A 24,877-nucleotide genomic window follows, 5' to 3' on the forward strand; every position below is an offset into this window, starting at 1 on the left:
ATTCACCGGGTGGAGTCTAGAACTCAGAATAACTGGTCTCTCCATTCACCGGGTGTAGTCTAGAACTCAGAATTACGGATCTCTCCATTCACCGGGTGTAGTCTAGAACTCAGAATAACTGATGTCTTTCACCTGGGATTCCAAGGAGAAAAGTTACGGTCCTCCTCCTTTGTCCCTTGGCTGTGAGAAAAACCAGTCGGCCCGTTCTCAGGTAAACATCAAGTTCCTTTGCCTCTGCTCTGTCAGGAGAGATACGGATCTCTGCCACTGGGTAATGTGTAGACTAGTTTTGAACGCATGAGCAAACGGATACACCGTTCTGCGCAGAATACTTGACGTGGCAGGCAGCGTGTAACTTCCTGTTACCGGTGAATGGGGTCTTTGTAGCCCTGAGAGGGTAAACATGCTGTCCTGCCGGGTGAGGGCTGCTATGTAACCCAAAGGTCCTGCTTGGATCAACAACCATGGTTTACAATCCAGACGTCTTGATAGAATCTATAGAACAGGGAGGCACAGGCTCAGGCTCAGTGAAACTGTACGTTTCAGAGTAAACAACATAGATAGAAAAATGGCCTATACTGTGCTTGGACCAGGGGTTATTTTCCAGTCCGCTTCGTTCTGAAAAGAAACATAATTTTTTCCGCCGTTCCTTTCCACTGTTCCCGACTAACAAAACAAAGTTCTGAACTGGTTCGGTACAACGACAAAAAAAAATCTACGGTTTATATCGTTCCTTTCTGTTCTTTTGAAACCTCTGAGATCGATGATTATTATGGCATGGGAAAGCTATGGATAGTAGCTAGTTGTTTACATGCATTGGACAGACAAGTATAAGGCACAAGATTTGGTTTAACACAAACCCAAGCATAGCTGTGGAAGTAGGGGTGCTGTAGGGTGCTGCAGCACCCCCTTAAAAATAAAAAAATAAAACAAATTAAAAATTAAATAATCTTCACAAAAGCAGTGCACTGGACCTTTACTAGTGCTGTATTCAGGGCTGGTCCCGGCCATTAAGCTGCCCAAGGAGAAACAAAACTAGAAGTCTCAGTAAGCTAAATTAAGTTGAAAATACGTCTAAAATACTTATTTTCCAGACGTTGAATTTAGGTTCTGAATGAAAGATGAAAAGTTATTTTCTGTAAGTTTTAAGGTACATATTTTTCAGGTCGTTGAAAAGGCATCTTTTCTGGAGGTTATAGTAATGAAAACAGCAGGTCACGAACCCTCGACCTTCTAGCCCGAAGTCCAGCACGCTATCGACTGTGCCGCAAAAGCATTCTCCAACGGTCCTTACAGTATTTTCCGGAAGTTGAAATCAGGTTCATTTTCGGTTCTGAATGACAGTTGAAAATAAGTAATTTATAGATGTCTATGTTTGGGCCAAATCAACCTACAGACACCTACAGACGGTGGTCCTACAGACGGTGGTCCTACAGACGGTGGTCCTACAGACGGTGGTCCTACAGACGGTGGTCCTACAGACGGTGGTGTAGGTGTCCTACAGACGGTGGTGTAGGTGTCCTACAGACGGTGGGGTAGGTGTCCTACAGACGGTGGGGTAGGTGTCCTACAGACGGTGGTCCTACAGACGGTGGTGTAGGTGTCCTACAGACAGTGGTGTAGGTGTCCTACAGACGGTGGTGTAGGTGTCCTACAGACGGTGGTCCTACAGACGGTGGTGTAGTTGTCCTACAGACGGTGGTGTAGGTGTCCTACAGACGGTGGTGTAGGTGTCCTACAGACGGTGGTGTAGGTGTCCTACAGACGGTGGTGTAGGTGTTCTACAAACGGTGGTGTAGGTGTCCTACAGACGGTGGTGTAGGTGTCCTACAGACGGTGGTGTAGGTGTCCTACAGACGGTGGTGTAGGTGTAGGTGTCCTACAGACGGTGGTGTAGGTGTCCTACAGACGGTGGTGTAGGTGTTCTACAGACGGTGGTGTAGGTGTCCTACAGACGGTGGTGTAGGTGTCCTACAGACGGTGGTGTAGGTGTCCTACAGACGGTGGTGTAGGTGTCCTACAGACGGTGGTGTAGGTGTCCTACAGACGGTGGTGTAGGTGTCCTACAGACGGTGATGTAGTTTTCCTACAGACGGTGGTGTAGGTGTCCTACAGACGGTGGTGTAGGTGTCCTACAGACGGTGGTGTAGGTGTCCTACAGACGGTGGTGTAGGTGTCCTACAGACGGTGGTGTAGGTGTCCTACAGATGGTGGTGTAGGTGAAGGTGTCCTACAGACGGTGGTGTAGTTTTCCTACAGACGGTGGTGTAGGTGTCCTACAGACGGTGGTGTAGGTGTCCTACAGACGGTGGTGTAGGTGTCCTACAGATGGTGGTGTAGGTGAAGGTGTCCTACAGACGGTGGTGTAGGTGTCCTACAGACGGTGGTGTAGGTGTCCTACAGATGGTGGTGTAGGTGTCCTACAGACGGTGGTCCTACAGACGGTGGTGTAGGTGTCCTACAGACGGTGGTGTAGGTGAAGGTGTCCTACAGACGGTGGTGTAGGTGTAGGTGTCCTACAGACGGTGGTGTAGGTGTCCTACAGATGGTGGTGTAGGTGTCCTACAGACGGTGGTCCTACAGACGGTGGTGTAGGTGTCCTACAGACGGTGGTGTAGGTGTCCTACAGATGGTGGTGTAGGTGTCCTACAGATGGTGGTGTAGGTGTCCTACAGACGGTGGTGTAGGTGTCCTACAGACGGTGGTGTAGGTGTCCTACAGACGGTGGTGTAGGTGTCCTACAGACGGTGGTGTAGGTGTCCTACAGACGGTGGTGTAGGTGTAGGTGTCCTACAGACGGTGGTGTAGGTGTTCTACAGACGGTGGTGTAGGTGTCCTACAGACGGTGGTGTAGGTGTCCTACAGACGGTGGTGTAGGTGTCCTACAGACGGTGGTGTAGGTGTCCTACAGACGGTGGTGTAGGTGTCCTACAGATGGTGGGGTAGGTGTCCTACAGACGGTGGTGTAGGTGTAGGTGTCCTACAGACGGTGGTGTAGGTGTCCTACAGACGGTGGTGTAGGTGTCCTACAGACGGTGGTCCTACAGACGGTGGTGTAGGTGTCCTACAGACGGTGGTCCTACAGACGGTGGTCCTACAGACGGTGGTCCTACAGACGGTGGTGTAGGTGTCCTACAGACGGTGGTGTAGGTGTAGGTGTCCTACAGACGGTGGTGTAGGTGTCCTACAGACGGTGGTGTAGGTGTCCTACAGACGGTGGTGTAGGTGTCCTACAGACGGTGGGGTAGGTGTCCTACAGACGGTGGTGTAGGTGTCCTACAGACGGTGGTGTAGGTGTCCTACAGACGGTGGTGTAGTTGTCCTACAGACGGTGGTGTAGGTGTAGGTGTCCTACAGACGGTGGTGTAGGTGTCCTACAGACGGTGGTGTAGTTGTCCTACAGATGGTGGTGTAGGTGTCCTACAGACGGTGGTGTAGTTGTCCTACAGACGGTGGTGTAGGTGTAGGTGTCCTACAGACGGTGGTGTAGGTGTCCTACAGACGGTGGTGTAGGTGTCCTACAGACGGTGGTGTAGTTGTCCTACAGACGGTGGTGTAGGTGTCCTACAGACGGTGGTGTAGGTGTCCTACAGACGGTGGTGTAGGTGTCCTACAGACGGTGGTGTAGGTGTCCTACAGACGGTGGTGTAGGTGTAGGTGTCCTACAGACGGTGGTGTAGGTGTAGGTGTCCTACAGACGGTGGTGTAGGTGTAGGTGTCCTACAGACGGTGGTCCTACAGACGGTTGTCCTACAGACGGTGGTGTAGTTGTCCTACAGACGGTGGTGTAGGTGTCCTACAGACGGTGGTGTAGGTGTCCTACAGACGGTGGTGTAGTTGTCCTACAGACGGTGGTGTAGTTGTCCTAGAGACGGTGGTGTAGGTGTAGGTGTCCTACAGACGGTGGTGTAGGTGTCCTACAGACGGTGGTGTAGTTTTCCTACAGACGGTGGTGTAGTTGTCCTACAGACGGTGGTGTAGGTGTCCTACAGACGGTGGTGTAGTTTTCCTACAGACGGTGGTGTAGTTGTCCTACAGACGGTGGTGTAGGTGTAGGTGTCCTACAGACGGTGGTGTAGGTGTAGGTGTCCTACAGACGGTGGTGTAGGTGTCCTACAGACGGTGGTGTAGTTGTCCTACAGACGGTGGTGTAGGTGTCCTACAGACGGTGGTGTAGTTTTCCTACAGACGGTGGTGTAGTTGTCCTACAGACGGTGGTGTAGGTGTAGGTGTCCTACAGACGGTGGTGTAGGTGTCCTACAGACGGTGGTGTAGTTTTCCTACAGACGGTGGTGTAGTTTTCCTACAGACGGTGGTGTAGGTGTAGGTGTCCTACAGACGGTGGTGTAGGTGTCCTACAGACGGTGGTGTAGTTGTCCTACAGACGGTGGTGTAGGTGTCCTACAGACGGTGGTGTAGGTGTCCTACAGACGGTGGTGTAGGTGTCCTACAGACGGTGGTGTAGGTGTAGGTGTCCTACAGACGGTGGTGTAGGTGTCCTACAGACGGTGGTGTAGGTGTCCTACAGACGGTGGTGTAGGTGTCCTACAGACGGTCGTGTAGGTGTCCTACAGACGGTGGTGTAGGTGTCCTACAGACGGTGGTGTAGGTGTCCTACAGACGGTGGTGTAGGTGTCCTACAGACGGTGGTGTAGGTGTCCTACAGACGGTGGTGTAGGTGTCCTACAGACGGTGATGTAGGTGTCCTACAGACGGTGGTGTAGTTGTCCTACAGACGGTGGTGTAGGTGTCCTACAGACGGTGGTGTAGTTGTCCTACAGACGGTGGTGTAGTTGTCCTACAGACGGTGGTGTAGGTGTCCTACAGACGGTGGTGTAGTTGTCCTACAGACGGTGGTGTAGGTGTCCTACAGACGGTGGTGTAGGTGTCCTACAGACGGTGATGTAGGTGTCCTACAGACGGTGGTGTAGGTGTCCTACAGATGGTGGTGTAGTTGTCCTACAGACGGTGGTGTAGGTGTCCTACAGACGGTGGTGTAGTTGTCCTACAGACGGTGGTGTAGGTGTCCTACAGACGGTGGTGTAGGTGTCCTACAGACGGTGGTGTAGTTGTCCTACAGACGGTGGTGTAGGTGTCCTACAGACGGTGGTGTAGGTGTCCTACAGACGGTGGTGTAGTTGTCCTACAGACGGTGGTGTAGGTGTCCTACAGACGGTGGTGTAGTTGTCCTACAGACGGTGGTGTAGGTGTCCTACAGACGGTGGTGTAGGTGTCCTACAGACGGTGGTGTAGTTGTCCTACAGACGGTGGTGTAGGTGTCCTACAGACGGTGGTGTAGGTGTCCTACAGACGGTGGTGTAGGTGTCCTACAGACGGTGGTGTAGTTGTCCTACAGACGGTGGTGTAGGTGTCCTACAGATGGTGGTGTAGGTGTAGGTGTCCTACAGACGGTGATGTAGGTGTCCTACAGACGGTGGTGTAGGTGTAGGTGTTCTACAGACGGTGGTGTAGGTGTCCTACAGATGGTGGTGTAGGTGTCCTACAGACGGTGATGTAGGTGTCCTACAGACGGTGGTGTAGGTGTCCTACAGATGGTGGGGTAGGTGTCCTACAGACGGTGGTGTAGGTGTCCTGGAGGGCAGGTAGTTTTCGTCCCTGCCTTTGACAAAGTAGGCACAGCTTTAAAAAACCCACATGCACACTGGTTGAGAGACATTGTTTTAAGGGCAGAATTGTGAGGTTTCATGTGCTGTCTTGGTCAGTTTAGCTCAGAAAATGCCACCCTCTTCAATCTGCGCCATAGGCGGCTGCCTAATGAGCAGCCCGGCTTTACCTGTATTAGCTGATCGATATAGCCCTCTGCAGCACGGAAAACATTGTTTTTCTCTCACAAAAGTAGTGCAGTAAGCCTTTACTACTCCTGTATTAGCGGACTGATACAGCAGTTTGCAGCGTGGGGAGAAATCAACATGCGGCACGATGGCCTGAAGTTTGCATGTTACGGCAAGAGCAGGCAGGCCACTTTCCTGCTGATTTTCCATACAGTCCACCAGGGGGCTCTATTCGCCCAGTATTGCTGTCGTTTACTTCTCGGCCTCATCGATTGCTTTTGGTATTTCAGAGGTATTTGTGAACAGGAGAATATACACTCAAACAGAACACATATAACACAAACAGAACACATATAACACAAACAGAACACATATAACTCAAACAGAACACATATAACTCAAACAGAACACATATAACACAAACAGAACACATATAACTCAAACAGAACACATATAACACAAACAGAACACATATAACACAAACAGAACACATATAACTCAAACAGAACACATATAACACAAACAGAACACATATAACTCAAACAGAACACATATAACTCAAACAGAACACATATAACACAAACAGAACACATATAACTCAAACAGAACACATATAACTCAAACAGAACACATATAACACAAACAGAACACATATAACACAAACAGAACACATATAACACAAACAGAACACATATAACTCAAACAGAACACATATAACTCAAACAGAACACATATAACTCAAACAGAACACATATAACACAAACAGAACACATATAACTCAAACAGAACACATATAACACAAACAGAACACATATAACACAAACAGAACACATATAACTCAAACAGAACACATATAACTCAAACAGAACACATATAACACAAACAGAACACATATAACTCAAACAGAACACATATAACTCAAACAGAACACATATAACTCAAACAGAACACATATAACTCAAACAGAACACATATAACTCAAACAGAACACATATAACTCAAACAGAACACATATAACACAAACAGAACACATATAACACAAACAGAACACATATAACTCAAACAGAACACATATAACACAAACAGAACACATATAACACAAACAGAACACATATAACTCAAACAGAACACATATAACACAAACAGAACACATATAACACAAACAGAACACATAGAACTCAAACAGAACACATATAACTCAAACAGAACACATATAACACAAACAGAACACATATAACACAAACAGAACACATATAACTCAAACAGAACACATATAACTCAAACAGAACACATATAACACAAACAGAACACATATAACACAAACAGAACACATATAACACAAACAGAACACATATAACTCAAACAGAACACATATAACTCAAACAGAACACATATAACACAAACAGAACACATATAACACAAACAGAACACATATAACACAAACAGAACACATATAACTCAAACAGAACACATATAACTCAAACAGAACACATATAACTCAAACAGAACACATATAACACAAACAGAACACATATAACACAAACAGAACACATATAACTCAAACAGAACACATATAACTCAAACAGAACACATATAACACAAACAGAACACATATAACACAAACAGAACACATATAACACAAACAGAACACATATAACTCAAACAGAACACATATAACTCAAACAGAACACATATAACACAAACAGAACACATATAACACAAACAGAACACATATAACACAAACAGAACACATATAACTCAAACAGAACACATATAACTCAAACAGAACACATATAACTCAAACAGAACACATATAACTCAAACAGAACACATATAACTCAAACAGAACACATATAACTCAAACAGAACACATATAACACAAACAGAACACATATAACTCAAACAGAACACATCTAACTCAAACAGAACACATATAACTCAAACAGAACACATATAACTCAAACAGAACACATATAACACAAACAGAACACATATAACACAAACAGAACACATATAACACAAACAGAACACATATACCACAAACAGAACACATATAACACAAACAGAACACATATAACTCAAACAGAACACATATAACTCAAACAGAACACATATAACTCAAACAGAACACATATAACTCAAACAGAACACATATAACTCAAACAGAACACATATAACTCAAACAGAACACATATAACACAAACAGAACACATATAACACAAACAGAACACATATAACTCAAACAGAACACATATAACACAAACAGAACACATATAACACAAACAGAACACATATAACTCAAACAGAACACATATAACACAAACAGAACACATATAACACAAACAGAACACATAGAACTCAAACAGAACACATATAACTCAAACAGAACACATATAACACAAACAGAACACATATAACACAAACAGAACACATATAACTCAAACAGAACACATATAACACAAACAGAACACATATAACTCAAACAGAACACATATAACACAAACAGAACACATATAACACAAACAGAACACATATAACTCAAACAGAACACATATAACTCAAACAGAACACATATAACACAAACAGAACACATATAACACAAACAGAACACATATAACACAAACAGAACACATATAACTCAAACAGAACACATATAACTCAAACAGAACACATATAACACAAACAGAACACATATAACACAAACAGAACACATATAACACAAACAGAACACATATAACTCAAACAGAACACATATAACTCAAACAGAACACATATAACTCAAACAGAACACATATAACACAAACAGAACACATATAACACAAACAGAACACATATAACTCAAACAGAACACATATAACTCAAACAGAACACATATAACACAAACAGAACACATATAACACAAACAGAACACATATAACACAAACAGAACACATATAACTCAAACAGAACACATATAACTCAAACAGAACACATATAACACAAACAGAACACATATAACACAAACAGAACACATATAACACAAACAGAACACATATAACTCAAACAGAACACATATAACTCAAACAGAACACATATAACTCAAACAGAACACATATAACTCAAACAGAACACATATAACTCAAACAGAACACATATAACTCAAACAGAACACATATAACACAAACAGAACACATATAACTCAAACAGAACACATCTAACTCAAACAGAACACATATAACTCAAACAGAACACATATAACTCAAACAGAACACATATAACACAAACAGAACACATATAACACAAACAGAACACATATAACACAAACAGAACACATATACCACAAACAGAACACATATAACACAAACAGAACACATATAACTCAAACAGAACACATATAACTCAAACAGAACACATATAACTCAAACAGAACACATATAACTCAAACAGAACACATATAACTCAAACAGAACACATATAACTCAAACAGAACACATATAACACAAACAGAACACATATAACACAAACAGAACACATATAACACAAACAGAACACATATAACAGAAACAGAACACATATAACACAAACAGAACACATATAACACAAACAGAACACATATAACACAAACAGAACACATATAACACAAACAGAACACATATAACTCAAACAGAACACATATAACTCAAACAGAACACATATAACACAAACAGAACACATATAACACAAACAGAACACATATAACACAAACAGAACACATATAACTCAAACAGAACACATATAACTCAAACAGAACACATATAACTCAAACAGAACACATATAACTCAAACAGAACACATATAACTCAAACAGAACACATATAACTCAAACAGAACACATATAACACAAACAGAACACATATAACACAAACAGAACACATATAACACAAACAGAACACATATAACACAAACAGAACACATATAACTCAAACAGAACACATATAACTCAAACAGAACACATATAACTCAAACAGAACACATATAACACAAACAGAACACATATAACACAAACAGAACACATATAACACAAACAGAACACATAGAACTCACATCAAGGTGAATAAAGTGTTATAAAAACCAATCAAATATCTCAAGGCTTTTATCCGGGTACTTGTTTAATAAGGCATAGGCCCACTCATAATGCACTTCAGTCTTCTTAAAATTGTCTGGCCTCCAGAGAATCCATGTTTTATTTAAATGAATGAATAAATTAAAAGAGAGAGAGAGAGAGAGAGAGAGAGAGAGAGAGAGAGAGAGAGATTGAAAACGTTGTGAGATTTGAGATGTGAGCTTTTGTGTTCTCGTAGAGGTCTGTGCTAGAAAAAACAACCTACCAGCGAGACTAACTCTCTCTGTAGACCTGTCAGGGTGTACAGACTGTACAGACAGTCTCACTGTTCTGTCCCGTTGTGTGAGAAGACACACACACATGCACACAATGAGAGGAGGAAGCCAGATGCAGAATGTCTCCAGTGGACTCCCCAATCTATTCCCAACATCTAGTCCCTACGTTCCCCCCCCTCTGAGAGAGACAGCTAGCAGCCCAGTCAGTGGTACTTCCCATGTCCCACAACGAGCCTTGTACTCCCTCTCTCTGCATTATTTAACTCTTCTTTCATGTGAACAGTTCTATTTCCAGACAATTCTTTTTGTTTATACATAAAAGGATTTAGAACACTGACTGAACACCATGTTGGCGTGAAGATAAACAGGTTTCCTGCAAACATAGATCTGATTGGTTAGTGCTGGTACAGTCAATAATCCATTAAAGTATTGACAGAAGACTAACCAACTACACACTACAGGTAGAGATGCAGTATATTACAGGAGACTGAGGCCAGCGACTCTGCTGTGCCCTTGTTTATTTTTGCTCGTCTGCCTGTCCTACAGATGAAGATAAGAGGACGTGTCATGTCAATGTGTCTGTCTGTCAGTTCGTGTGTGTGTGTGTGTTTAGGCCTTTTTCTCCCTGTGATAACACACACTCCTCAGGATGGGCCCCAGGCTCTTTAACTCATCTTTATCGATTTTCTCTTTCTATTCTGTTCTCTTTTTTTCTCTCCCTCCCTCTCTCTCCCAGGGGATGGGATGTCTCAATTCTTTCCAGGGAGGCCCCAGAGAGAGCGAGAGAGAGAGATAATGCAGAGGGGGGCTCTGAGAGTGCGCTGGTCACTGAGGCCCTCGCTGACCCCTTGACCTTGATCTTGACATCAGAGGTGACCCCTGGGGTCAAAGGTCATGTGAAAGTGCCGTTTCCGGCGATTCACTCCGCCCCGCCCGGGTGATGGTGATCTTGGCCAGCCTTCCCTAGATGTCTGACGTGATTAGTGGGGCGGCAGATAGCCTAGCAGTTAAGAGCGTTGGGCCAGCAACTGAAAGGTTGCTGGTTCGAATCCCTGCGCCGACTAGGCACTTAACCAGAATTGCTCCTGTAAGTCGCTCTGGATAAGAGTGTCTGCCAAATTACTCAAATGCAAATGTCGTGGGGATCTCAACCTCAGACCCACCCAGGGCCACACATCCATGTCTGCCTCTCCCCCACAACCATGGCCGGGCCCGCTAAGAGCATCCGCCCTCACAGGCTTAGTTAATGAGGAGAGAAAGTGAGACAGTGGCGAGAGGTTGTGGGTGAGAGCCAGAATATCTGTTTGTTTCAACAGCACACTCTGGAAAGGAGATATGTCTGATGGCCCCTTTCAGCCTCCGAGCTCAGATCAGATGTACATAAACTGCTTGCTAAAAGTACAATTCTAAATGACGCATCAGCAGATCACGCACATCCAAAAGCTAAAACAAAAAATACAATATTCTTCGTATCATCTGACCTCACTACACAAACCGCCGAGTTCCCCATTCCTGTGGCTCTGTTGAAGGGAGTCAAGAATAACAACAGAAATTCATAAGCCTGTAGGTGTTCTCTCAAACCGGTCTTTCTGGTTGGATTGGGGAGCATCATACCCTACCTAGGACAAGTCTGAGTCGACAGACAGAACAACACCACGTGAAGGAAGAGCTCTTCTCCCTGAATTATGGCCTTAAGTCAAGTATGACTTAACTACGTATCAGCCCTCACTTAGAATAGAACACAAACTGTTCAAAATAGCTTTAACCGTGTAATCAATGATGAAGTGAAGTAATTATTACATTTTTTTTTTTTAAAACAGCTCCAAGAGTAATTGAAGGGGCACTATATCTTGGCTGTGAAATAATCAAATGTCTATGATTAGAATACAAAATAAAAGCTATGAAATGTAATTTGACAGCCTAAAAGCTAAGCACACAAAGAGGCCATTAAAAGTGTCATTAGCCTAAAGGGCAGTCAGTCGGGTGGATTAAACACAAATAACTCAATTGGAAAACGCAATCAAGAGCTTTGGTTGATAAAAAAAATAAAATAAATTCACAACACTTTAAAGGCCCAATGCAGCTGTTTTTATCTAAATATCAAATCCTTTCTGGGTAACAACTTTAAACATCTGCTATCTGAGCAGCTAACCGATCTCTGCAGCTGTACATAGTCCATCGGTAAATAGCCCACCCAATTTTACCTACCTCATCCCCATACTGTTTTTATTTATTTACTTTTCTGCTCTTTTGCACACCAGTATCTTTACCTGCACATGACCATTTGATCATTTATCACTCCAGTGTTAATCTGCATAATTGTAATTATTCGCCTACCTCCTCATGCCTTTTGCACACAATGTATATAGACTCTCCTTTTTTCTACTGTGTTATTGACTTGTTTATTGTTTACTCCATGTGTAACTCTGTGTTGTCTGTTCACACTGCTATGCTTTATCTTGGCCAGGTCGCAGTTGCAAATGAGAACTTGTTCTCAACTAGCCTACCTGGTTAAATAAAGGTGTTCTCAACTAGCCTACCTGGTTAAATAAAAGTGAAATAAAAAAATAAAAAAACAATTAAGTACCTTACTGTAATAGTTGTACATAAAAATGGTCAAAAAGAAACAAAAATCGTTTTTTTGTTGCTATTTTTTAGCTAAATCGTCATTCCATATCGAAAACTCTGGAATCTTTCTAGATTTCAGACTTTCCGACTAGAGGATCACTGGCATCATGATTTGACCTAGTTGTTGTTTTTTTTTTTTTCAGAGTTTGCAGTTGTATTGAAAGCAGCATATTTCTCACTGCAATAATTTTGTTAGGACTGTCTGGGAGTGGTCCCGTGTGGGGAAACTGAAAACTAGCTGTTATTGGCAGAGAGGTTTATTTCCCTTTGTTATTGGTCTATTAACTCATTTACCGCCTGGTGATGTCACCAACTCCACCCATGCGAAAGCTGCTGAATAGAAGGTCCTGTGTAGATTGTGTGTTCAAGCAGCAACTATCAGGAAATAAGACTGATCCATTCTTTTCTCTCACACTTTTACAGTGTTAGTTTCATCAACAATATAATACAAAACATAGAGGGGGGGGGGGGGGGGGGGGGGGGGGGGGGGAGTGGACTGGACTTTTAAGTTAACAACGCAATGTTTCAAATGTGAATGATTACGACTGTCAATGGGTCCTAAATTGGTGTGTGCACTGCTATTACTAATTGTAATGATAAGCACACCCTAAAGTAAAGTTATGACAAATGTAAAAAATCTTTGGATAAATGGTTAAAAGTTGTCATTCAAATATATAAAAAACAATGATGTAAGTAAGTAAGACATGTACACGTGTGTTTTCTGAGTGAAAACCAAACAATATATATATATATATATATCTCATATAGAACTCCAGTCCTTATTTTAACATCTAGAAAATTGTCAGCACCCACTCTACTCTTTGGCAGTATTCAAAAGAGTAGGTTCCCGTTCAATAAAGCGAAGGGACTGTTTGAGAACTCCGCTCCGTGTTTTGTCGGTATCCCCTGAACTCCAACCCTCGCTCTCTCTGTCAGCTTCTCATTCCGTCTCAATATGCCTCAAGATGGCGGCCAATGCTGGATCAATGTTTCAATATTGGAAGCGCTTTGATTTACAACAACTGCAGGTCAGTTTTTTTTTCTTCCCTCATTTCAGTTGCTTTGTACCATTTCAATATTTATTTTGCTAAGATCGCTGCATTGGATATGTTTTAGTTTCGAAATGGCTTTTCTGTCGGTATTTCGATCCGCTCGTAGTGAGACAGACCTCTTCTCGTATTGATCAAAGTGGTTTTCTCGCTGATCGGAAATTGATCCTCTTTGTTCAATTCCCATCGATCGACTCGCGCCCTGGTGACGGCGTGGGGGTCACGTCGTTACCGCATAAAACCCACAATGCTGAGTTCCGGAACAGACCATAATATCCCCCAGAAATACACACATGTCTCCATGTCAACTTTTTTTGTGTGTTGTTGTTGTTGTTGCATGAAGTAGCCAGCCAGCTAACTGCTTGTTAGCTTGGTCTGTAGCTTGCGTTTGTTGGTCTTTGGAGAGAGAAATAAAACCCCATGAAGAGCGTCTATGAGGCGATAACGCTGTGATCAGTGATGACCTCCCCGGCTGTCAGATCAGACACGTTTGAGTTTGACAGTAACTTTCTAGCCCAATGGATTTGAACACATTCGCTGCATTTTTAGTGATGAACGTGTTCAAACAGCCATCACCACTAACACACAGAGAGACTGCTGCCTACATACAGACTTGAAATCATTGGCGACTTTAATAAATGGAACACTAGTCACTTTAATAATGTTTACATATCTTGCATTACTCATCCCATATGTATATACTGTATTTTATACCATCTATTGCATCTTGCCTATGCCGCTCGGTCATCACTCATCCATATATTTATATATTCTTATTCCATCCCTTTAGAGTTGTGTGTATTAGGTATTTGTTGCGGAATTGTTAGATATTACTGCACTGTCGGGAACTAGAAGCACAAGCATTTCACTACACTCGCAATAACATCTGCTAACCATGTGTATGTGAACGATTTGATTTGATAGCAAAACAACTAGTTAGTTAGGTTAGTTAACAGCTAAAGATAGCCTGTGTTGTTGTCGAATCCCAGAAGTGGTAGCATGAGTGGAAACAGCACAGCAGCTGGCTAACCCCTTTAAGCGCTCTTCTCATCTTGTATTATATTACACTTTTAACCAACACGAAAACATTAGTGTAGGAAATTGTCTTTGTATGCCAGACAGACAAGTGCCACATTTTGGCCTGCTTACTAGCAATCAACGTTATATTTGTGGCATAACATTTCATTATTTTTAGTCCGGTAGGTTCTCAATTTGGCTGTAGGTGGAAATGTACCATTTTAGGAGGTGGTGAAAAAACAGCCGATTTTATAGTAGAGGGAAAAATGGTGAGACATATACTTATCACGTTCAATAAGGGTTGTAGTCTAAATGTGCTTGGTCATATACGGACTATGCTTCACTCATACCTTATAATCATGTCTCATCTTCATTTATCAAAATGTATTTGATCCTTTCTGAGCCTGTGATTCATCTACAGATGAAATGATTTCAGTAATGTGCACCCTCCCTCACTCCTCTTTTTTCCCCCCCTCCTCTTTGAAGTGGAGTGTCTACATTTTGTCTAGGATCTGTTTTTTTTCTTCGTACAGCGCAGTGCACTGCACAGCCAGGACATGAAATATGCATCTCATAAGTTTGTGATAAGGCCCTGGGTAATTATGGCAAAGGCCCATCAGAAGCTGTTAGTCAGGACAGTGAATCTGGGTGTGTGCGGAGCAGAGACCAGTAGACTTATCTGGATGATATGAACCAGCCTGTCTGGAGGTTAGAACCAGATGGAGCTGTGTTCTCTCAGAACATTCACTGGCTATTATTGATGACATCTTATTTACTGGCCCTCCCACTGTGCTGCCTGTTCCCACTGTGCTGCCTGCTCCCACTGTGCTGCCTGCTCCCACTGTGCTGCCTGTTCCCACTGTGCTGCCTGCTCCCACTGTGCTGCCTGTTCCCACTGTGCTGCCTGTTCCCACTGTGCTGCCTGCTCCCACTGTGCTGCCTGCTCCCACTGTGCTGCCTGCTCCCACTGGGCTGCCTGCTCCCACTGGGCTGCCTGCTCCCACTGTGCTGCCTGCTCCCACTGTGCTGCCTGCTCCCACTGGGCTGCCTGCTCCCACTGGGCTGCCTGCTCCCACTGTGCTGCCTGCTCCCACTGGGCTGCCTGTTCCCACTGTGCTGCCTGCTCCCACTGGGCTGCCTGCTCCCACTGGGCTGCCTGCTCCCACTGGGCTGCCTGCTCCCACTGGGCTGCCTGCTCCCACTGTGCTGCCTGCTCCCACTGGGCTGCCTGCTCCCACTGGGCTGCCTGCACCCACTGGGCTGCCTGCTCCCACTGTGCTGCCTGCTCCCACTGTGCTGCCTGCTCCCACTGTACTGCCTTCCAAGAAGAATCTCTGATCAACACGGCCTGTCTGTCTGTCTGGAGGTTAGAACCAGCCAGAGCTGTGTGTTCTCAGAACAGTCTGTCTGTCTGTCTGTCTGGAGGTTAGAACCAGCCAGAGCTGTGTGTTCTCAGAACAGTCTGTCTGTCTGTCTGTCTGGAGGTTAGAACCAGCCAGAGCTGTGTGTTCTCAGAACAGTCTGTCTGTCTGTCTGTCTGGAGGTTAGAACCAGCCAGAGCTGTGTGTTCTCAGAACAGTCCGTCTGTCTGTCTGTCCTCAGGCTTGTCAGTTGTTTGCAAACTTTGTAGCTGCCTCCCTCCCTCCCTCCCTCTCTGACCAGAAGCTGGTGCTTATAGTGGTGGATTCTGCCAGAGGCGTCATGCCCACAGGGGGCACATGGGCACCTGACCCCCTCATATTTGTCCTGTTTAATAATCTTATTACTATTAGATGCCTAGCAATTTTCTGAAGTTGGCTTTAGCTAGCCTAGTTAGGTTCCCAACTCCCACTAGCTACCCAGAAGCCATTTCAGGCTATCCATCAGGCTATTATAGCAGCCATCTTAAGTATCTGAAGTGGCAGACTCTAGGTTGGTAGATAACAAAAACAAGCAATAACTAAATGTACTGAACACAACTTGTTTTCCTTTTAAGTCTTTCACCCAGGTTTTTAGCAGAGATTCAGAGAATCCTATTTGATTTCTTTAGAGAAGAAAAATAGACCCACCCGTCAGGAGAATAGACGGCTGAAGAAGTGCCCTTTAAAATGTCATACAAATAGACCATTATTTGCATAATGATTATGCCTCTAGATTGCAGGGAAAAGCTGTTTTTAATTATTATTTTTTAAATACAACATTTTCCAACTTACAGACTCTCCTGTATGCTGCGGCATTACATTAGGTGTGTGTTTTGTCATAAATTCTGTAACAGCAACACAACCGAACAGACGTCAATAGTTGATGCGTTTGCCCAGGGCTTAAATAACAGCCTGCCTGTTTCATAGCCATTAAACCCCCATTTGATCTGTGACTCTTTTATTTCCTCAATGAGAAACAGCTACTGGACAAAGAGAGCTTTGAGCTGTTAGTTAGTCTCTCTGGCTCCCCAGGTTAGGGTTAGAGAGAGCTGTTAGTCTCTCTGGCTCCCCAGGTTAGGGTTAGAGAGAGCTGTTAGTCTCTCTGGCTCCCCAGGTTAGGGTTAGAGAGCTTTGAGCTGTTAGTCTCTCCGGCTCCCCAGGTTAGGGTTAGAGAGAGCTGTTAGTCTCTCTGGCTCCCCAGGTTAGGGTTAGAGAGAGCTGTTAGTCTCTCTGGCTCCCCTGGTTAGGGTTAGAGAGAGCTGTTAGTCTCTCTGGCTCCCCAGGTTAGTGTTAGAGAGAGCTGTTAGTTAGTCTCTCTGGCTCCCCAGGTTAGGGTTAGAGAGAGCTGTTAGTTAGTCTCTCTGGCTCCCCAGGTTAGGGTTAGAGAGAGCTGTTAGTCTCTCTGGCTCCCCAGGTTAGGGTTAGAGGGAGCTTTGAGCTGTTAGTCTCTCCGGCTCCCCAGGTTAGGGTTAGAGAGAGCTGTTAGTCTGTCTCTGGCTCCCCAGGTTAGGGTTAGAGAGAGCTGTTAGTTAGTGTCTCTGGCTCCACAGGTTAGGGTTAGAGAGAGCTTTGAGCTGTTAGTTAGTCTCTCTGGCTCCCCAGGTTAGGGTTAGAGAGAGCTTTGAGCTGTTAGTTAGTCTCTCTGGCTCCCCAGGTTAGGGTTAGAGAGAGCTTTGAGCTGTTAGTTAGTCTCTTTGGCTCCCCAGGTTAGGGTTAGAGAGAGCTGTTAGTCTGTCTCTGGCTCCCCAGGTTAGGGTTAGAGAGAGCTGTTAGTCTGTCTCTGGCTCCCCAGGTTATGGTTAGAGAGAGCTGTTAGTCTGTCTCTGGCTCCCCAGGTTAGGGTTAGAGAGAGCTGTTAGTTAGTCTCTCTGGCTCCCCAGGTTAGGGTTAGAGAGAGCTGTTAGTCTCTGGCTCCCCAGGTTAGGGTTAGAGAGAGCTGTTAGTTAGTCTCTCTGGCTCCCCAGGTTATGGTTAGAGAGAGCTGTTAGTCTGTCTCTGGCTCCCCAGGTTAGGGTTAGAGAGAGCTGTTAGTTAGTCTCTCTGGCTCCCCAGGTTAGGGTTAGAGAGAGCTGTTAGTTAGTCTCTGGCTCCCCAGGTTAGGGTTAGAGAGAGCTGTTAGTTAGTCTCTCTGGCTCCCCAGGTTAGGGTTAGAGAGAGCTGTTAGTTAGTCTCTGGCTCCCCAGGTTAGGGTTAGAGAGAGCTGTTAGTCTGTCTCTGGCTCCCCAGGTTAGGGTTAGAGAGAGCTGTTAGTTAGTCTCTCTGGCTCCCCAGGTTAGGGTTAGAGAGAGCTGTTAGTTAGTCTCTCTGGCTCCCCAGGTTAGGGTTAGAGAGAGCTGTTAGTCTGTCTCTCTGGCTCCCCAGGTTAGGGTTAGAGAGAGCTGTTAGTCTGTCTCTCTGGCTCCCCAGGTTATGGTTAGAGAGAGCTGTTAGTCTGTCTCTGGCTCCCCAGGTTAGGGTTAGAGAGAGCTGTTAGTCTGTCTCTGGCTCCCCAGGTTAGGGTTAGAGAGAGCTGTTAGTTAGTCTCTCTGGCTCCCCAGGTTATGGTTAGAGAGAGCTGTTAGTCTGTCTCTGGCTCCCCAGGTTAGGGTTAGAGAGAGCTGTTAGTTAGTCTCTCTGGCTCCCCAGGTTAGGGTTAGAGAGAGCTGTTAGTTAGTCTCTGGCTCCCCAGGTTAGGGTTAGAGAGAGCTGTTAGTCTGTCTCTGGCTCCCCAGGTTAGGGTTAGAGAGAGCTGTTAGTTAGTCTCTCTGGCTCCCCAGGTTAGGGTTAGAGAGAGCTGTTAGTTAGTCTCTGGCTCCCCAGGTTAGGGTTAGAGAGAGCTGTTAGTCTGTCTCTGGCTCCCCAGGTTAGGGTTAGAGAGAGCTGTTAGTTAGTCTCTCTGGCTCCCCAGGTTAGGGTTAGAGAGAGCTGTTAGTCTGTCTGGCTCCCCAGGTTAGGGTTAGAGAGAGCTTTGAGCTGTTAGTCTCTCCGGCTCCCCAGGTTATGGTTAGAGAGAGCTGTTAGTCTGTCTCTGGCTCCCCAGGTTAGGGTTAGAGAGAGCTTTGAGCTGTTCGTTTCTTTCTTTCCCAGGTTTAGACTCTAAATGACAGTGTTACAACGCCTGCATTTCTTTTAGCGAGATCTCACTGGAAAATAGAGGGTGGCAATGAACGCGGACGGAGAAGGTTTTAACGACCATTATAACAGTCCGCTACAGTTGAGTTTCTTTACGAGGCTTTTCTTCCTGAGATGCCTCAGAGTCAGACAGAGTGGAGATGCCTCAGAGTCGGACAGAGTGGAGATGCCTCAGAGTCGGACAGAGTGGAGATGCCTCAGAGTCGGACAGAGTGGAGGTGCCTCAGAGTCGGACAGAGTGGAGGTGCCTCAGAGTCGGACAGAGTGGAGGTGCCTCAGAGTCGGACAGAGTGGAGATGCCTCAGAATCGGACAGAGTGGAGATGCCTCAGAGTCGGACAGAGTGGAGATGCCTCAGAGTCGGACAGAGTGGAGATGCCTCAGAGTCGGACAGAGTGGAGATGCCTCAGAGTCGGACAGAGTGGAGATGCCTCAGAGTCGGACAGAGTGGAGATGCCTCAGAGTCGGACAGAGTGGAGATGCCTCAGAGTCGGACAGAGTGGAGATGCCTCAGAGTCGGACAGAGTGGAGATGCCTCAGAGTCGGACAGAGTGGAGATGCCTCAGAGTCGGACAGAGTGGAGATGCCTCAGAGTCGGACAGAGTGGAGATGCCTCAGAGTCGGACAGAGTGGAGATGCCTCAGAGTCGGACAGAGTGGAGATGCCTCAGAGTCGGACAGAGTGGAGATGCCTCAGAGTCGGACAGAGTGGAGGTGCCTCAGAGTCGGACAGAGTGGAGATGCCTCAGAGTCGGACAGAGTGGAGATGCCTCAGAGTCGGACAGAGTGGAGGTGCCTCAGAGTCAGACAGAGTGGAGATGCCTCAGAGTCAGACAGAGTGGAGATGCCTCGGAGTGGAACAGAGTGGAGATGCCTCAGAGTCGGACAGAGTGGAGATGCCTCAGAGTCAGACAGAGTGGAGATGCCTCGGAGTCGGACAGAGTGGAGATGCCTCGGAGTCGGACAGAGTGGAGGTGCCTCAGAGTCGGATAGAGTGGAGATGCCTCAGAGTCGGACAGAGTGGAGATGCCTCTAAGTCGGACAGAGTGGAGATGCCTCGGAGTCGGACAGAGTGGAGGTGCCTCAGAGTCGGACAGAGTGGAGGTGCCTCAGAGTCGGACAGAGTGGAGATGCCTCAGAGTCAGACAGAGTGGAGATAGATAGAACAACATGAATTGATTTCCTTCTACCTTCTTAAAAGTGTCCTACTCATAAAATTTGCCTAATTCATACACTACGTGGTCAAAAGTATGTGAATTCAGCTATTTCAGCCACACCTGTTGCTGACATCGAGCACAAAACCTTGCAATCTCAATAGACAAAAGATTTTCTGTAGAATGGCCTTACTGAAGAGCTCAGTGATTTTCAGCGTGGCACCGTCATAGGATGCCACCTTTCCAACAAGTCAGTTGGTCACATTGAAGTTAAGGGAAACTCTTTAACACTACAGAATACAAGGACATTCTAGACTTTTCTGTGCTTCCAACTTTGTAACAACAGTTTGGGGAAGGCCCTTTCCTGTTTCACCATGACAATGCCCCCCGTGCACAAAACAATGTCCATATAGAAATGGTTTGTTGAGATCGGTGTGGAAGAACTTGACTGGCCTGCCCTGAGCCCTGACCTCAACCACATTGAACTCCTTTGGGATGAATTGGAATGCCGACTGCGAGCCAGGCCTAATCGCCCAACATCTAGTGGAAAGCCTTCCCAGAAGAGTGGGGGCTGTTATAGCAGCAAAGGGGGGACCAACTCCATATTAATGCCCATGATTTTGGAATGAGATGTTCAACGAGCAGGTGTCCACATACTTTTGGTCATGTAGTGTATTTAGTCTGTACAGTAGGCCTATACAGTAGTGCTCCTGAGGGGCGCAGCGGTCTAAGGCACTGCATCTCAGTGCTGGAGGCGTCACTACAGACACCCCGGTTCGATTCCAGGCTGTATCACAAACCGGCCTTCCTAGTTGAAGGTTAAATAAAACATTTATTAGGGTTCATTGAAATCTGAACCAAACTCAATTCTGATTCAGGTACAGGCCCAGCCTCCACGTTAGTATTAATATAGCTGTATCTGATGGTACAGGTCTACCTACTGAAGAGACTAGAGAAGGGTCGTGTCTTTGGCATCATTAAACTGAAGATGAATCTTTATCAAAAATTATCTGTAATTATTATTACGTGATTAAAATATGTAATCATGTAACTGTAATTAACCAGGAAGTCGGGGCACCAATGAAAATATTCAGATTACAAAGTTATAATTTTCCTAATATAACTTTCAGATATTTTAACATCTTATCACTTAGTGCTCTGATTTCATATCTGATCAATAGTCTTCTGATTAATGAATTCTTCTTTACCTCATGTTAGTCTCATTCCAAACGTCGTACATCAATTGTCTTAAAATCATTTATTTACTAACTAAGTCTCACAGAAATGCATAACACAAACACACAAAGTAGATATGGTTATAAAGAAATGAATGGCTGCAGACTAGTAATTAATATCAAAGACTTGTTCTTATTCTGTCGGTATCGATAGGTCTAAGAGTTTAACCACGTGGGATGGTTAAAAGACTCAGCAATCTACTCAAACCCTTATTTCCCTCTGTGATAGAGGTACTGGTCTCGTCTCAACCCTTAGCCCCCCTCGTAATTGAGGCAAGCTCGGTCTGGTGATAGAAAACCCAGGTGGGGGTTTTTATTCGGAACATAGAAAAGGGCTGTTCCCATGACGCCAGGTCCTGTCTGTGCTCCTGGGGGGCGTGCCAATGGCTTAGTGAAACATTAAACAGAAATACAATTCTCTCACATCAACATCATTACAAAGCATCACATCATTTCACAAATAGTATCATCTTTACTCATTCATGTTATACAACAATTAGATGTAAAGCCTCATAACTGAGGCTATTGTATAAACAGGGTTATGGTAATGTATTGTCTCTCATGAGTTTCACAAAATTGTACCAAATGGACCAGTTCGTAGCTGGATTCTTCACTGATCTTTTATACCTTCTCCGGAACATAAATGTTGTTCAGACCTCCAGTTCTGTGAGATGGAAGAAATTCATTTGTTCTCTCTATGAAAACTCACTCTCTCTCTATACTGTCTGGCCCTGAGGCAGGATTCTCCTCCAGGAATTTATGACCTCTCTGACCACAGCAGCCTGAGTGTAGGAGAGAGAGAGGGGGATGGTGCTCGCTGTACCCAAAGAGGACAACGTCATGACAGAAGTTAGTATTAATATAGCTGTATTTGATGGTACAGGTCTACTGTAGAGAAGTTAGGAGGTGAAACAGTTGTATTAACACCTTCTCTCAGCGGCTGGTCTGATGTTGTCTGCAGGAGTAACAGTGTTCATTTATGAGGTGGAGGTCTGGACTCAGACTGGTGAGAGGGTGTTGATACGTAGAGATGTTTGGACCCAGTAACTGACTGGCTGATGACACTATGTCTGGACCCAGTAACTGACTGGCTGATGACACTATGTCTGGACCCAGTAACTGACTGGCTGATGACACTATGTCTGGACCCAGTAACTGACTGGCTGATGACACTATGTCTGGACCGAGTAACTAACTGACTGATGACACTATGTCTGGACCCAGTAACTGACTGGCTGATGACACTATGTCTGGACCCAGTAACTGACTGGCTGACAACACTATGTCTGGACCCAGTAACTGACTGGCTGACTGAAGACACTATGTCTGGACCCAGTAACTGACTGGCTGACTGAAGGCACTATGTCTGGACCCAGTAACTGACTGGCTGATGACACTATGTCCGGACCCAGTAACTGACTGGCATATGACACTATGTCTGGACCCAGTAACTGATGACACTATGTCTGGACCCAGTAACTGACTGACTGGCTGATGACACTATGTCTGGACCCAGTAACTGACTGACTGGCTGACGACACTATGTCTGGACCCAGTAACTGACTGGCTGATGACACTATGTCTGGACCCAGTAACTGACTGGCTGGCTGATGACACTATGCCTGGACCCAGTAACTGACTGGCTGGCTGATGACACTATGTCTGGACCCAGTAATTGTGACTGACTGGCTGATGACACTATGTCTGGACCCAGTAACTGACTGACTGATGACACTATGTCTGGACCCAGTAACTGATGACACTATGTCTGGACCCAGTAACTGACTGACTGATGACACTATGTCTGGACCCAGTAACTGACTGACTGGTTGATGACACTATGTCTGGACCCAGTAACTGACTGACTGATGACACTATGTCTGGACCCAGTAACTGATGACACTATGTCTGGACCCAGTAACTGACTGGCTGATGACACTATGTCTGGACCCAGTAACTGATGACACTATGTCTGGACCCAGTAACTGACTGGCTGATGACACTATGTCTGGACCCAGTAACTGACTGGCTGGCTGATGACACTATGTCTGGACCCAGTAACTGACTGACTGGCTGACTACACTATGTTTGGACCCAGTAACTGATGACACTATGTCTGGACCCAGTAACTGATGACACTATGTCTGGACCCAGTAACTGATGACACTATGTCTGGACCCAGTAACTGACTGACTGACTGATGACACTATATCTGGACCCAGTAACTGACTGACTGGCTGATGACAATATGTCTGGACCCAGTAACTGACTGACTGGCTGATGACACTATGTCTGGACCCAGTAACTGACTGACTGGCTGACGACACTATGTCTGGACCCAGTAACTGACTGGCTGATGACACTATGTCTGGACCCAGTAACTGACTGGCTGGCTGATGACACTATGCCTGGACCCAGTAACTGACCTACTGGCTGACGACACTATGTCTGGACCCAGTAACTGGCTGGCTGACTGATGACACTATATCTGGACCCAGTAACTGACTGACTGGCTGATGACAATATGTCTGGACCCAGTAACTGACTGACTGGCTGATGACACTATGTCTGGACCCAGTAACTGACTGACTGGCTGACGACACTATGTCTGGACCCAGTAACTGACTGGCTGATGACACTATGTCTGGACCCAGTAACTGACTGGCTGGCTGATGACACTATGCCTGGACCCAGTAACTGACCTACTGGCTGACGACACTATGTCTGGACCCAGTAACTGGCTGGCTGGCTGATGACACTATGTCTGGACCCAGTAACTGACTGGCTGGCTGATGACACTATGTCTGGACCCAGTAACTGACTGACTGGCTGATGACACTATGTCTGGACCCAGTAACTGACTGACTGGCTGATGACACTATGTCTGGACCCAGTAACTGACTGACTGATGACACTATGTCTGGACCCAGTAACTGGCTGACTGGCTGATGACACTATGTCTGGACCCAGTAACTGACTGGCTGATGACACTATGTCTGGACCCAGTAACTAACTGGCTGATGACACTATGTCTGGACCCAGTAACTGACTGGCTGATGACACTATGTCTGGACCCAGTAACTGACTGACTGGCTGATGACACTATGTCTGGACCCAGTAACTGACTGGCTGATGAC

The 24,877-nt window shown here is 45.3% G+C and overlaps 1 protein-coding gene across 8 annotated transcripts in view; it reads left to right on the forward strand.

Moving 5' to 3' along the window:
- The first annotated feature begins 13,665 nt into the window (after positions 1-13,665).
- Positions 13,666-24,877, forward strand: part of LOC110503435 (protein CASP-like) — a 158,008-nt gene continuing 146,796 nt past the window's right edge. For 7 of the 8 annotated variants that reach the window (XR_016491437.1, XM_036962149.2, XM_036962151.2 and 4 more), the window contains exon 1: positions 13,666-13,804. Coding sequence is in view for 7 of the 8 variants with exons in the window: in XM_036962149.2 (XP_036818044.1) it covers positions 13,742-13,804 (63 nt within the window). In the remaining variant the exon portion in view is untranslated. The remainder of the gene's footprint in view (positions 13,805-24,877) is intronic. The other variant, XM_036962155.2, reaches the window with a different exon arrangement.

Source organism: Oncorhynchus mykiss, chromosome 24 (genome assembly GCF_057628025.1).
Source record: "Oncorhynchus mykiss isolate SJ-2025 chromosome 24, ASM5762802v1, whole genome shotgun sequence".
Classification (NCBI taxonomy): domain Eukaryota; kingdom Metazoa; phylum Chordata; class Actinopteri; order Salmoniformes; family Salmonidae; genus Oncorhynchus; species Oncorhynchus mykiss.